This window comes from Petaurus breviceps, unplaced genomic scaffold (assembly GCF_028583685.1).
Source record: "Petaurus breviceps papuanus isolate PSGF00001 unplaced genomic scaffold, PetGlider_PUasm1.0 207, whole genome shotgun sequence".
Taxonomy (NCBI): Eukaryota; Metazoa; Chordata; class Mammalia; order Diprotodontia; family Petauridae; genus Petaurus; species Petaurus breviceps.
Window position 1 is genome coordinate 27,044,301 of NW_027185850.1, and position 12,012 is coordinate 27,056,312.

Consider the following 12,012-nt stretch of genomic DNA (forward strand, 5'->3'; position numbering starts at 1 on the left):
CCTAACTCAGCTAGACAGAGCTGGCCACCAACAAGTGTGCCTTCCAGGGATACTGTTCTGGAGGCTGCCTGCTGAGACCCAGGAGTGTTGGGGCCCAGACTCTGGAAGGAGGCCCTCCCTCGCCGCTGCCTGGCCCTTTGGTTTGTGCTGGCAAATGGGGAAGTGGGGTACAGCGCTCAACTTAGAGTCACCATCCATGTGTAGAGCTGGCTGGCGGCTAACTTTGGGAGAGTTAGGACCCACTCTGAGCAGTGGTGTTAAAACATTCCTACAGCCAAGAACTGATATCCCTTGATTGGAATAGCTCACATTTACATAGTCTTTTAAAAAAGTTTACAAAACACTTTCCTCAAAACAACCCTGGAAGGCAGGTAATATAAATGTTGTTAACCTAAGAATTCTACACTTCCAGCCCAAATGGCCACCTCAGATGACCACATAACTCCCTTATACCTTCTCTAGCAAAACCCTGATGCCTTCACCATCCTGAATAATGATCAAGAAATCCAATGAGGAATCTTAGGGAATGACTTTTTTCTATTCTAGAACTATACAAAAACTCAGCCAGAAGCTGACAGGCAGTAGGGAAGGAAATCCTCTAGCAAAACCAGCACCAGTGAAGGGTAGCCTCCCAGCACAAGCAGAGATGGACGGGGGACAGGTGTAGTCTGCAAGGCTTTGTGTCCCAGGCAGCAAGAGAGGGCAGCTACCTTGGATAGGAACCTTGGAAGACCTAGGGCCCAGCAATGGTCAGTGAGTGCCTCCTTCCTCAGACCAGGACAGGCCTAGGGTCTCTGAGGTTCCTAACACCCTATATGCAAATACCAGAGAAGGCCCTGATGATCCAATGCCTTGAGACTCAGTGGGAAAGTGAGGCAGCCCCTGGTGGAAAAGTTCCACACAAGAACCCAGGGGACCTAAAATGTGCTTGGGCCTGAGTACTGCACCCTCCCCCCCCAGAAGTTCTGCAAAAATGCAGCAGGGAATCTAGTCAAGTCAGGAACTAAAGCTGGAGAGATAAATAAATAAAATACTGTGTAGTATAAAAAACACTGGAAAACCCAGAGAGCCCAAAGAAAGAAACAGACTCAAAGGAAAATTTGTATTTCCCACAACAAGACTCCCTAGGATAACATTTCTGAAAATGTGGTCTACGGATCCTAAACTTGATTGCATGCCCCATAGGGGAGGGGGGGGGACAGGGAGAGGGAGAAAATTTGAAACTCAAGGGATTGTGGAACTGAATCTTGTAAACTAAGAGTAAACAAACAAATGGATAAAGACAAAAAAATGTGGTCTGCAGACCCTTCAGGGAGTCTGAGAGGGCAAAACAATTTTTGTGGTAATACTAAGATGTTGTCATTCTAAGCTAAGCACTGGTAGCACAAATGTTAAAAATATAGACAGTACCTGCCCTCACGGAGCTTACATTCAAATATGGAAGACAAGACAAATAAGGAGAGATGACCAAGGAAGGACATTTTGTTCTGGGGAAGTGGAAGGGGGTTTAGGGGAGAAGGTGAGAGTGGAAAACACTGGGTGGCTAATTGGACAGGCTGTGAAGCTGAAGTGTGGCCTGGTGTCTGGGGTGGGGCTGTACACACTGTGGCCCGATTTGGGCCCAGTCAGTCTTGTGGGGCTAGACTCTAGGGCCAGAGCTCCAAAGACAAGTGGATTGACTTCCCCTGGGCTTGGGACATGAATTATGGAAGGTCTAGGGATATAGGCCCAGGTGTCCTATCCTGTGTGGAGAGAGCTGGCTTGGGTAGATGCTGGCTGGATGAGACTTGAGAGTGAAGCTGGGTTTTCTGTGTTTTAAACACACCAGGTTCTCTAGTTAGTGTCAAAACATTGGCCTACTCACAATGGAGAGTGATCACAACCAGCCCAAAGGCCAGGGGGTGGTGATCAACTTAGGGAGAGCTCAGGGTTACAGGTGGCAGCCATCTCCTCATCTCACATTAAGTTGGATTCATAATGCTTTGGGCATAATTCTCATAGTTGCCTCTCCCCCCAGTTTCTCCTCTTTCCCTTCTGAATCTCAGAATTGGAGAAACTTCCAAAAGACATCTAGGCCAATCTGTGTATCTTCTCTGCAGCATTCCCCAGAATAGCCATCCAGACAGTCATAAAATGGCAGACTATGAAGACTATTCAACAGCATCTAACACACACATATAAAGTATGCATAGCACGATACTGGATGCTGGGAAAGACACAGAGTTAGATAAGACCTATCCCCTCATAAGCTACTTTCATAGAGTTTATAGTCTGGTAAAGGAAAAGACCCAAATGTAGCTAATTATCATATATTATATCACTTGGTAAGTATGTTAAAAATTACAGAAAAGTGTGCAGTGGGAGGGCTGTGGGAGAAGCTGTTACTAACCCTTCCAAAGGAGGGAATCAGAGAAGGCTTTGGAGGAGGTGGGTGTTAATGGCTAAGGAGAAATTCAGTAGATAGGAGATGGGTGGGCAGGGCATTCCTGGTCCAGGGATGGTTTGTATGTATTCTAACTCCCTCACTTTAAGATGAGGAAAATAAAGAGAAGTGACTTGTCTGTGGTCCCTCAGCTAGTAAAAGGGGGTGCGGGTAGGATAAGCACCTACTGTGTGCTAGCACTGTGCTAAGCACTGTGGATACAAATTAAGGCAAAACCAGCCCCAGCCCTCAAGGAGCTCACAGTGTGTTGGGGGAGACAACATGCAAACAGCTTAGATAGAAACAAGCTACAGAGAGAGGAAACTGGAGATAATGGACAGAGGGAAAGTCCTAGAATTAAGAGCAGAGAAGTTCTTACAGAGAGGCAGGATTTTGGCTGAAGAAAGCCCTAGAGGGCAGATGGCAGAGAGAGGAGGAGAGTATTCCAGGCATGGGGGTCTCAAACCCACATCTTCCCAGGCCACATCTTGGGCTTTTTCCCCCAGTGACATGTAACTGCTCATCAAATCATTTCTGTCTGGGATGGGTTTGATTTCTGTACCATTTCATCATCCTGAGAAGTACAGAGCTCTTTTGAATTTTGAATTAGAAGTGACTGAATGTTCTAATAATATGACAGTAAAGATAACAGCTGAAGCAAGACTACTGATCTTTTCTTTATGTTATCAAATTTTTTTTATTTTAATTCTTTTGTAACTTCCTTTTTCAGATCATGCTCATCTCGGCAACTACCGATCCAAGGAATATAAGGTGTGTAGAGAAGGTCAGAGAAGATAGGATAAAAGTTGTGTGTGTTCTGAGGGAGGGTGTGAATGTGTGACTCCATCACATAAAATACATACCTAACATGAAGGTGGCCAATAATGGAAAGCTAGAGAGGCTGTTTGTGACCCTGTGATTCTGCTCCTGTCCTCAGGCAGGGTGGTGACAGCTGTCAGGAACTACAGCAGCAAGCACCCTAGCATACCCAGGATGGCTGCTAGTATAGGTTCTTTGATCTGCTTTTCTAAAGGAAAGCAACCCAAAAGAGGTTAACGATCTTACTTTAATCAAAGATACATAAACCATTTACTGAGTTCAGGGGGAAAAGTCAGCACCCCAAACTTCAGAAAATACAAACAGAAATTACAAGCAGACAAAAAATACAGAGAAAGTAATACAATTCAACAGACCAACAGACAGGGCTTCTAGCTGTCTGACCATCACATACCTCCATAGTTAGTTACCAGAGAGAGAAGCACCAGCATCTGTGTTTTCAAAGCCAGGGGCTCAATGGCTGCCTAGACTCTCATCTAGCCTAATCACACAACTCTCCCCAAAGTGAGCCCCAAAGCCAAACCTGGCATCAGGGTATATATAGGCTTCTCCTGGGTCAGAGACCATCACAACCCTCAGGACCCACTGCCTAATCACAAAGTAACAATGTGTGGGTGTCCCTGAAAAACAAGCCAGCTTCTCTTGTGGGCTCTGCTCACCCTTCAGCAAACTCCTCCCCCCACAGGCTCTGTGTGACCACAGTCAGCCTCTTAGGGGCAGAGTATATTTTCAAATCAGGGAAGGTCCTCAAATTCCCTTAGGCTTATTAAGGGGCAGGGAAGATCTTCAAATTCCCATTCCCATTCCAGGGACATTTCTCAGTTCTTAGGGGCCTCTCTCCAGGTCCCTCTGATTACTGGTCATGTCTTTGTGTGATTGGCAGCAGTGATGGCAGCTCAGCAGCTATTACATATTTTCTTTCTGTTTTAGCTTTTTGTTCTGCCTCTGCTGAAATGGAACCTTCTCAAATACAAGCAACATATTTTTTTTTTCATTAGGGGAAAGGGGAAAGAAAAAGAATGAGCTTTTATATAGTGCCTGCTATGTGCCAGGCACTGTGCCAAGCCCTTTACCAATATCATCTCATTTGATCCTCACAATAACCCTGCATGGCAGGTGTTATTATTGTTATCCCAGTTTTACAGTCAAGAAAACTGAGGCAAACTGAGTTTAGGTGGCTTGTCTAGAGTCACATAGCTAGTAAATTTCTGAGACCAAATTTGAACTCAGGTCTTCTGACCTCAGGCCTAGCCTGCCTCTTTCCAACTACACCAACTAGCTACAACTTCATTCATTCATTCTAGAAGTATTTACTGATCACTCAATTCTTCTTATTCTCAATATTATTGACCCTCTAGTATGGAAGTAAATGCTGGCCTAAGCGGACCAGAGAAGTGCTGAAGAATCACATGGCCAGGGCTAGTTAGGGAAGGCCTTCTCAGAGAAGTATAACTTGAGTTAGGCCCTGAGGGATAGCCAGAGAGAAGGGAGCAGCATTTCCCTAAAAGCTTGGGATTGACAATGTACATGGTGTGTTCAGAGAATGGTCAGCCTGCAGTGTAGAGTGTTGGCTGGGGCATAAAGGAACCATGCTTTCCTTTCTACATGAAGTCACTGAACTTTACTCAGCCTTGGAAGGGGCTGGACTGGATGATATCTTTGTGGGAAACTCCCTCCTCATTCAGGCAGCTTTTCCCATTGTGGGACAGTTCTGCTTGGTAGGAAGGTCTTTCTTATGGTGCTGAAATTTATGGCATTTTTTAATCACATAAAAAGGTTAGTAAGTCACTATGCAGAGATACCTGTGGATTGGCCTAGAACAGGACAGAGGCATGGGGTGCTAGGGAGACGGCCTAGTGAATCTAGAAAAGGAGACAGAGGAGGTGAGGTCAGCTGGGTGGGAGCAGGGTGACAGGCAGTTCAGAGAGAAGAAGGAAAGGATGACTGTCTGTATCATGTGGTGCAAAGGTCCAGAAGGAGGAGGCCAGGAAGAGGCCAGCCTATGAGGGTGCAGCAGGAGGAGGGCAAGTGGGACCAGGATGACCCCTCAGGGAAAGTAGAGACTGGCGAGCGTTTTGTTAGGAGGAACGAAGGAGGGGAGTGTGATCGTAGGCCACAGGAAAGAACCATGGATGAGGGGACATTGACTGTTAGAGCACAGTGGGGGGATGCTTTGGAAGCAGTCTGACATAGGAGGTCGGGGAATGGGATCATGGACAGACAGACGTCAGAGCCTTGGTGAGGACAAAGGCACCTTCGTCATTTGTGAGGAGAGAGGGGGAATGAGGAAGCTCATGGAGGATGTCCATGAGTGGGGAGTTGGGGTGATGTGGCCCAGGAGAGGTGAGAGGAAGTGTTGAACAGCCAATGGGGGAGGAATAGAGACTTGGGGGAAGGAGGCGAAGCTGAATAGCCAATCATTTTAAGTTGTCTTAATGCAAATTCCTTTCTTGAAAATGTTAAGGAGCCAAAGGGAGGCTCTGTTCAGCATTTGATTATAATATAGGCTCTTTTCCCAGGACAATTCCACTTTTCTTTAGCAGTGGGCCTGGCATATATGTAGGGATTACTCAGTCAGTGTGAATTCACTTGAATTGATTCTCACCAACAAGGAAGAACTAGTCGCTGTTCTTCTTTCCAAGGAGGGCGCACTCTGTGCCTAGAGCAGGGGCCTAGAAGATGGAGTCTGTGGAGACCAAAGGTGGAGGGGGTGAGTTAGTCCCAGAGGAAGGGCAGCCTGGAATTGGCAGAGGTGATTAACGCAAGCCTGGAAGGCCTGCCAGAATCTGAGGGGCTCATCTTTGCCCGTCTTAGTGGCCAGGGAATCTGGCTTGCTCATTTGACAGATGAAGCCGCCCCAGGCAGTGAAGTGATTGCCCACATAGCTAGTGAATATCTGAGGGGGTTAGAGCCTTGGTCCCCTTGATTTCTCAATCAGCTTCCAAAGAATCCAGATTGTTTCAGGGCCTCTACAAAAGGAGAAGGAGGGCTTTAGATGGGATATCCCAGCTCATCACTTCCTCCTGCATGTGCTTTTCCCTGAAAATTCCCCTGCTGGACTGGTTACAGTTCAGACATCTTGCTTTCTGATGTAGTGGAATGACCTGCCAGAAAGTCGGCAGACCTCAGTTTGAGACCGGGCTCTGCCACATAGACCTTGTGGGACCTTGAGCAAGGATCCTCCCTCTCTGTCCTTCACTTTCCTCATCTGTAAATGAGGGGCTGGCTTTAAACGGAAGGGTAGCGCTCCAGAATCCAGAGGCCCTTGTGTCTGGTATTCTCTGAGAAGTGCTCTGCTGTTGAATGACTGCCCTTCCCATTAATGAATCGGTGAGAAAGCTGGGGACAGAAACATAATCAGTGATACCACGAGCCACCTGGGCATGACACAAGACCCAGACTTGTGCTGGTTTCTGATGGTGTCTGGGCCTCGAAGCTAGCAAACGTCAGCACTTTCACCAATTTAAATCTGCTGGGGTCTCCTTGGAGAGCTCCTGCACATGCAGGTCACCCACTTGAAAAGCATTCGTGGGGTAGAGACTCTTTATCTAGGACATTTTAATTAAAATTGATTTCTAAAAAGAAAAAAGTTATTGGAGAAAACCATTGTTTGTACTGTCTAGGTAGTATAGCTATCAATTAATTAATCACATTCCTAAGACCTTTAAGCACTACTATTTTCTAACAATATTTATTCAGGGATCTGAGCATCTCAGAGTTGGGAGGGAATTCACAGGCTGGCTTGCGGTGGCCTGCAGTCTCAGCCTAGAGACCTGCAAAGAGGGGGAGCCTGCCGCCTTCTAAGGCTGCTCAGCCCGCTTTGGGACGATGCTCATTGTCAGGAAGCCTTTACTGACAACAGGCCTAACTCTGCCTCTTCTCTATCTCCCCTCTCCCCTTCCCTTCACCTGCCGTCAGGTTTGCTTCTCCCCTACAGAGATAGCGTCCAGCCAACATTGATTAAATACGTCATTGCTGTGATGCTGAGGACCTGGCCCTCAGTCTTTGTGCCCACACTTGTGTGACCTGGGACAAATCGCCTCCCTTCTCTGGGAAAACGGAAAAGTTTCCTTTGCTGTTACATCTGCTGGTTGAACATCTTGTGGTTCTCCATGGGGTCCTGTCCCTAAGATGCATCTGTCATCCAGGCCCTCCATTGCACAGATGAATTGAAACCAGTGGCAGAGCAGGGCCAGAGCAGAGCTACTCCGAACTGAGGAATTTCGATTCAGATCTCTGTCGCCTTGAGGGATCTGCACCTTTCTGGGCCTGTTTTCTTATCTTGAAAAGGAGGCATTTGGGCTTCCCCTCTCAGGTCCCTTTCTGCTCCTATGAGTCTAGGAAGCCGAGCCCTCAGGCTCCCTCCCCTGCACTCTGCTGTCTCTGCACAAAAGAAGATGACAGTCTGATTCCTGTTTGGTGTAGGGCAAGGGAATAAGGAATGACAGACACAGACACAGGTGACCAAAGGAGAATATGACAAATGCATCTTGTGGTTATTTTAAAGTCCTTGGATGAGGAGGCAGGTGCCTGACTACAAGACCAGCTTCTTGGTTCAGCCTAGACCAGCCTGTGCTTATTCATTTACCTGCAATTTGGAACATGTGTGTGCCCCTCCCCTTCCTTTGAGCCTTCTTTTCTTTCCCTATGATTTCCTGCTCCTCCATAGGTCTTAGCTACACCTGGAATATGGAATTTCATTCTGGGCCCCATGGGCTGAGGAAGAACTTGATGGGTTGGAAATTGTTCAGAGGAAGGCAGCCTGGAACAAAGGGACCAGATATGATATCTGCTGAGTGGGGCTCTGCCAAGGTGGGGGTGGTTAGCATCCAGGAGAAAAGACTTGTAGAAAGGACATTTGTAACTGTGAAAAGAGCCCTGTGGGTTCAAGTCAGACTCACTGGCCTCCTGGCCCTTTCCAGCTCTGAGGCTGTGTCATTGGAAACATCCAGTGGGCCTTAGAATGAAACTGGAAGAATTTTCCCATCAGTTGGTCAGTATCTATGAAGCACCTACTGTGGGCCAGGCCCTGGGTTCAGAAGGAAGCCCTGCTCTCCCGGAGCTGTTTTTTTTAATTTTTTGAGTCACACAAAATTTTTTATTTTCCCAGTGAATATAAAAGTCATGTTTACACTATACCATGATAGTATGTCTAAAAATTGTACATACCTTAATTAAAACATACTTTATTGCTAAAAAAAATATGCTAACCATCATCTGAAACTTCAGTTAGTCATAATCTTTTTGCTGGTGGAGGGTCTTGCCTCGATGTTGATGGCTGCTGACTGATCAGGTGGCCTAGCTTCTGGCCTAGCTTAGCTTTTGACATACCTTCCTCATTAAGCTTAATTATTCCTAGTTTTTGATTTGAAGTGAGAGACATGGGACTCTTCCTTTCACTTGAACTCTTAGAGGTCATTGTAGGATTATTCTATTCAATCCTTTCAGTTGTGTCCAACTCTTCATGACCCCTTTTAGGGTTTTCTTGGCAAAGATGCTGGAGAGGTTTCAGAGCTGTTCTTTAAGTGGAGGAGAAGACATGGGCATGTGTAAGTGAACACACAATGTACACAATACATGCAAGGTTATTTCAGGAGTGGGAGGCCCTGGTAGCCACGAGCTTGGGAAAGGCCTCATGGGGTATGTGGCGCTGGGATTCTCAGAGGCAGGGATGAGAAGGGGGAACAGGCAGGGGGACAGGTGTGGGGACAGAGCTCATAGGTGTCTGGAAGAGGAAGAACGTCTGTCTTCTGGAAGGGAAAGTGCTGTGGACTAGTACTTTTCTTTCTTTTAGAGGCCATAGAAGGTGAGTGCAGGGTTTTGAGCAGGGCATGACATCCTTAGATCCGTTAACTTCACAGTTAGATCCACTTAGCTCCATGAAAAGACAGAGAATGAAGGCAGAAAAGGAAGTTAGGAGAGGATTTATTAAATGCCTACTATGTACAAGGCATTGGGATGAGAAGAACAAAACAGGCTCTGTCCTCAAGGTCCTTACATTCTGCTTGGGAAGCAACAACATGCATGCAGATAAATCAACAGGACATTTATCTAAAGTAAATTCAAAGTAATTTCTGGGCTAGGGGTTACTTGAGCCTGGGGAGCGGTCATGAAAGCCTGGAGCTAGGAGAGGAAGAGAGCCATATAGGAGGTGCTGTCAGGAGAGGGGACTAGGCAGGATCACCAAGAGCCTGGTGGTGGACAGGCTGGGGTGAGAAGGACGATGCCGCCCTTCTGTCCTCTGATCCAGTATAAGCCAGTTCTTTTCCATTCCCTCCCCAAACTGGTACAGGTCTTTTATCAATTCCTAATTGTCCAAATTCTTTTCTTTTTTCTCCCCCTTGATAAAAAGCAGTTTAGGGGATGAATGTAATATCTCTGTGCCAAGTAGGGAGACTCAAGGATTAATCACATAGTAAGATTTTCTTTTCTTGCCTCTACTAACTTCTCATGGATAGAAAGGGGGATCCAAGAGGACAGCTGGCTAGAGGAGCCTGTCAGAGGGCAGCTATGGCAGCTACTTCCTAGGTAGGGGCCCCTTCCAGGCCTCCCCAAGCACAGCTCATCCACCCTGGGTTGGGAACCTGGAGATGGGATGCTCCCCCTATTCCAGGCACAGCCCTCATTACTCAGAAGCTCTACCCCATGCTGGGCTGCAGTCTGTCTCACGGCCGCATCCCCCCATTGCTCCCAGTTCTGTCTCCCAGGTTGAAACCAAATGGCTCTTTTTGTGCCAGCTAACTAAGTCCCTCACTCCCCTGCTACAGTTGCATTCTATGGGCAGAATTCAAATAGTGCCTTTCTTGCTTTTCTGCCCTGCCTCCTCTCCTCACTTTAAGCTCAGCAATTCTCCATGAATACTGGCTTCCATTGATGTTTGTAAAAGGCCCCTGCTCAGCCCTGGACACATAAAGACTGAGTGCCCCACACCAGTGGTCTGTCCAGGCTCAGTAGCAGACCAGGAGCAGAGCACAGAATCACAGCTATCCATGGCTATTCAAGGCTTCTGCCAGGAGACCTTTCCAAACCCCCTTAGGTAGTTTCTCAGGGATCACTGTATTTTTCATTTGACTAATGTTGCCACATACAAAGTCCAATGGGCAAAAGACCCAAGAGGGAGGTGGTGGCAGAGGACTTCCTGTCCCAGGGCTGAGGGCAGGATCAGCACTGGCAGCTAATGCTGCAGTCACTGAGTTCAGCTCCCCATTTTGCAGTCAGAGGCTGACCTCACCCTCTTCTGATCTCACATCATGTTGATCATTGGTGTCTGTCTTTGGGCCTTGGCAAAGGCCACCTGATCTGACCTTGTACAACTATAGACATAGCTGCCCTTTCTCTAGCGCTGTGGTGTTTGCCATTCTGTGTCAGATGAGAAGACTGACTGGTTAGGAAAGACTCAGCCTGGTGTCAGAATCAGGCCAGAAGGCCAGGTCCAAAGTTTTGCTTTGCCATCCCTCTGAGTGGGACCGCGTGTTGCTGGCACTACTTGGCTACTTAAGCTCAGTCTCTTACTCTTTTGATTGTGCTTGTTGACTCAAATTGACTTAGGCTTCTTTGGCTGTTGACCATTTGATACTGCTTGGCTCCCCCCTGCTTCTAGCTGGCCACCGTGAGCAAATCCTTGGCCAGTCAGCCCATCATCACCTTGGACAGCAGCAGGCCTTGGAGCCAGGACATGGCCACATTCTGCCTTTCTCAGATGGAGATGGAGGGCTCCTCATCCATAGAGGGCTCAGCCCCAGTTTCCTGCTCTGTAAAACTAGGATCACAGGTTTAAAGCTGGAAGCAGCTTTGGTCTAGCCCCGTTGCTGTAGGATCTGTAGGAATCTAGGATGTACCAGAGAATCACAGACTGAGTCAGAAATTAAGTCTCAGATATCTCCTTGCTTAGTTAGGCAAGAACTCAAGAGAAATCCTTTCTGGGCCATTGCTGACATGGTCTTCTAGTGATGGGGATGCTCACTCTCTCCAGGGGCCATGGTCTCCTGTGGAAAAGCTCTACTCGCTTGAAAGTTTTGGTGCAAGAAGAAGTGAGCTCCAAGGCTCTGTGAGTCTGGGACCTTTTCCCTGCGGGCACTCTTCCTGACTAGCTGTTGGGGCCTTAAGGGAAGTCTTTTGGCTTTTGATCTTCATATGTGACCTTAGGTAACTCCTGGTCATGCTGTGTGAATGATTGTGGGCTGAAGGAGCCATCCAATGAGTAAGCTTTTGGCTGCACTTTATCTCATGTATGGGGCTTTGGGCTTCTGATCCTTGGGTTCTTAAGCACTCTGCTAATGTGTCTTTTAACAGATCACTAAGCCATTTCATATAAGAGACCGTGAAGACTCTCTTGACAGGTGTGAAGAATGCCTTGCCCCAAGGCCGTCTCGGCCACACCACATGGATAGGGCTCTCTTGGTCCACTCAGCACCATCATCAATGCAGAAGCGTTCTCCCAGTCCAGTGTTCAATCAGTCGACTCTGAGGGAAAGGTGAGGCTGTCTGTGTTCTCCCTCTCTGATCAGGATTCTTAAGGGGGGCTTGGAAAAATCATCTGCCTCTCTAAACCTTTGTTTTGTCATTTGTCATTTCTGGGGAAGCTGAGGCAGTGTCCTGGAAACTTGAGTCTAGAACATCTGGGTTCCAGCCCTTCCCCTTAATAGTCTTGAGACTGGACAAGATCTGAAGCTTCCTCGGGCTTCAGTAGCCTCTAGAGATCATTAGAAGGAGAGAAGTGCTTTGTAAATTCAAAGGCTCAGACAATCCAATTG

General features: G+C 47.3%; 1 protein-coding gene across 2 annotated transcripts in view; it reads left to right on the top strand.

Annotated features, from left to right (window-relative positions):
• The window catches only part of LOC138164831 (spermatogenesis-associated protein 6-like), a 117,861-nt gene that overhangs the window by 63,415 nt on the left and 42,434 nt on the right, over nucleotides 1-12,012 (top strand). Inside the window, exons 9-10 of one of the 2 annotated variants that reach the window (XM_069092757.1) lie at nucleotides 3,153-3,193; nucleotides 11,552-11,733. In XM_069092757.1, the coding sequence (XP_068948858.1) occupies nucleotides 3,153-3,193; nucleotides 11,552-11,733 (223 nt within the window). The remainder of the gene's footprint in view (nucleotides 1-3,152; nucleotides 3,194-11,551; nucleotides 11,734-12,012) is intronic. The other variant, XM_069092756.1, reaches the window with a different exon arrangement.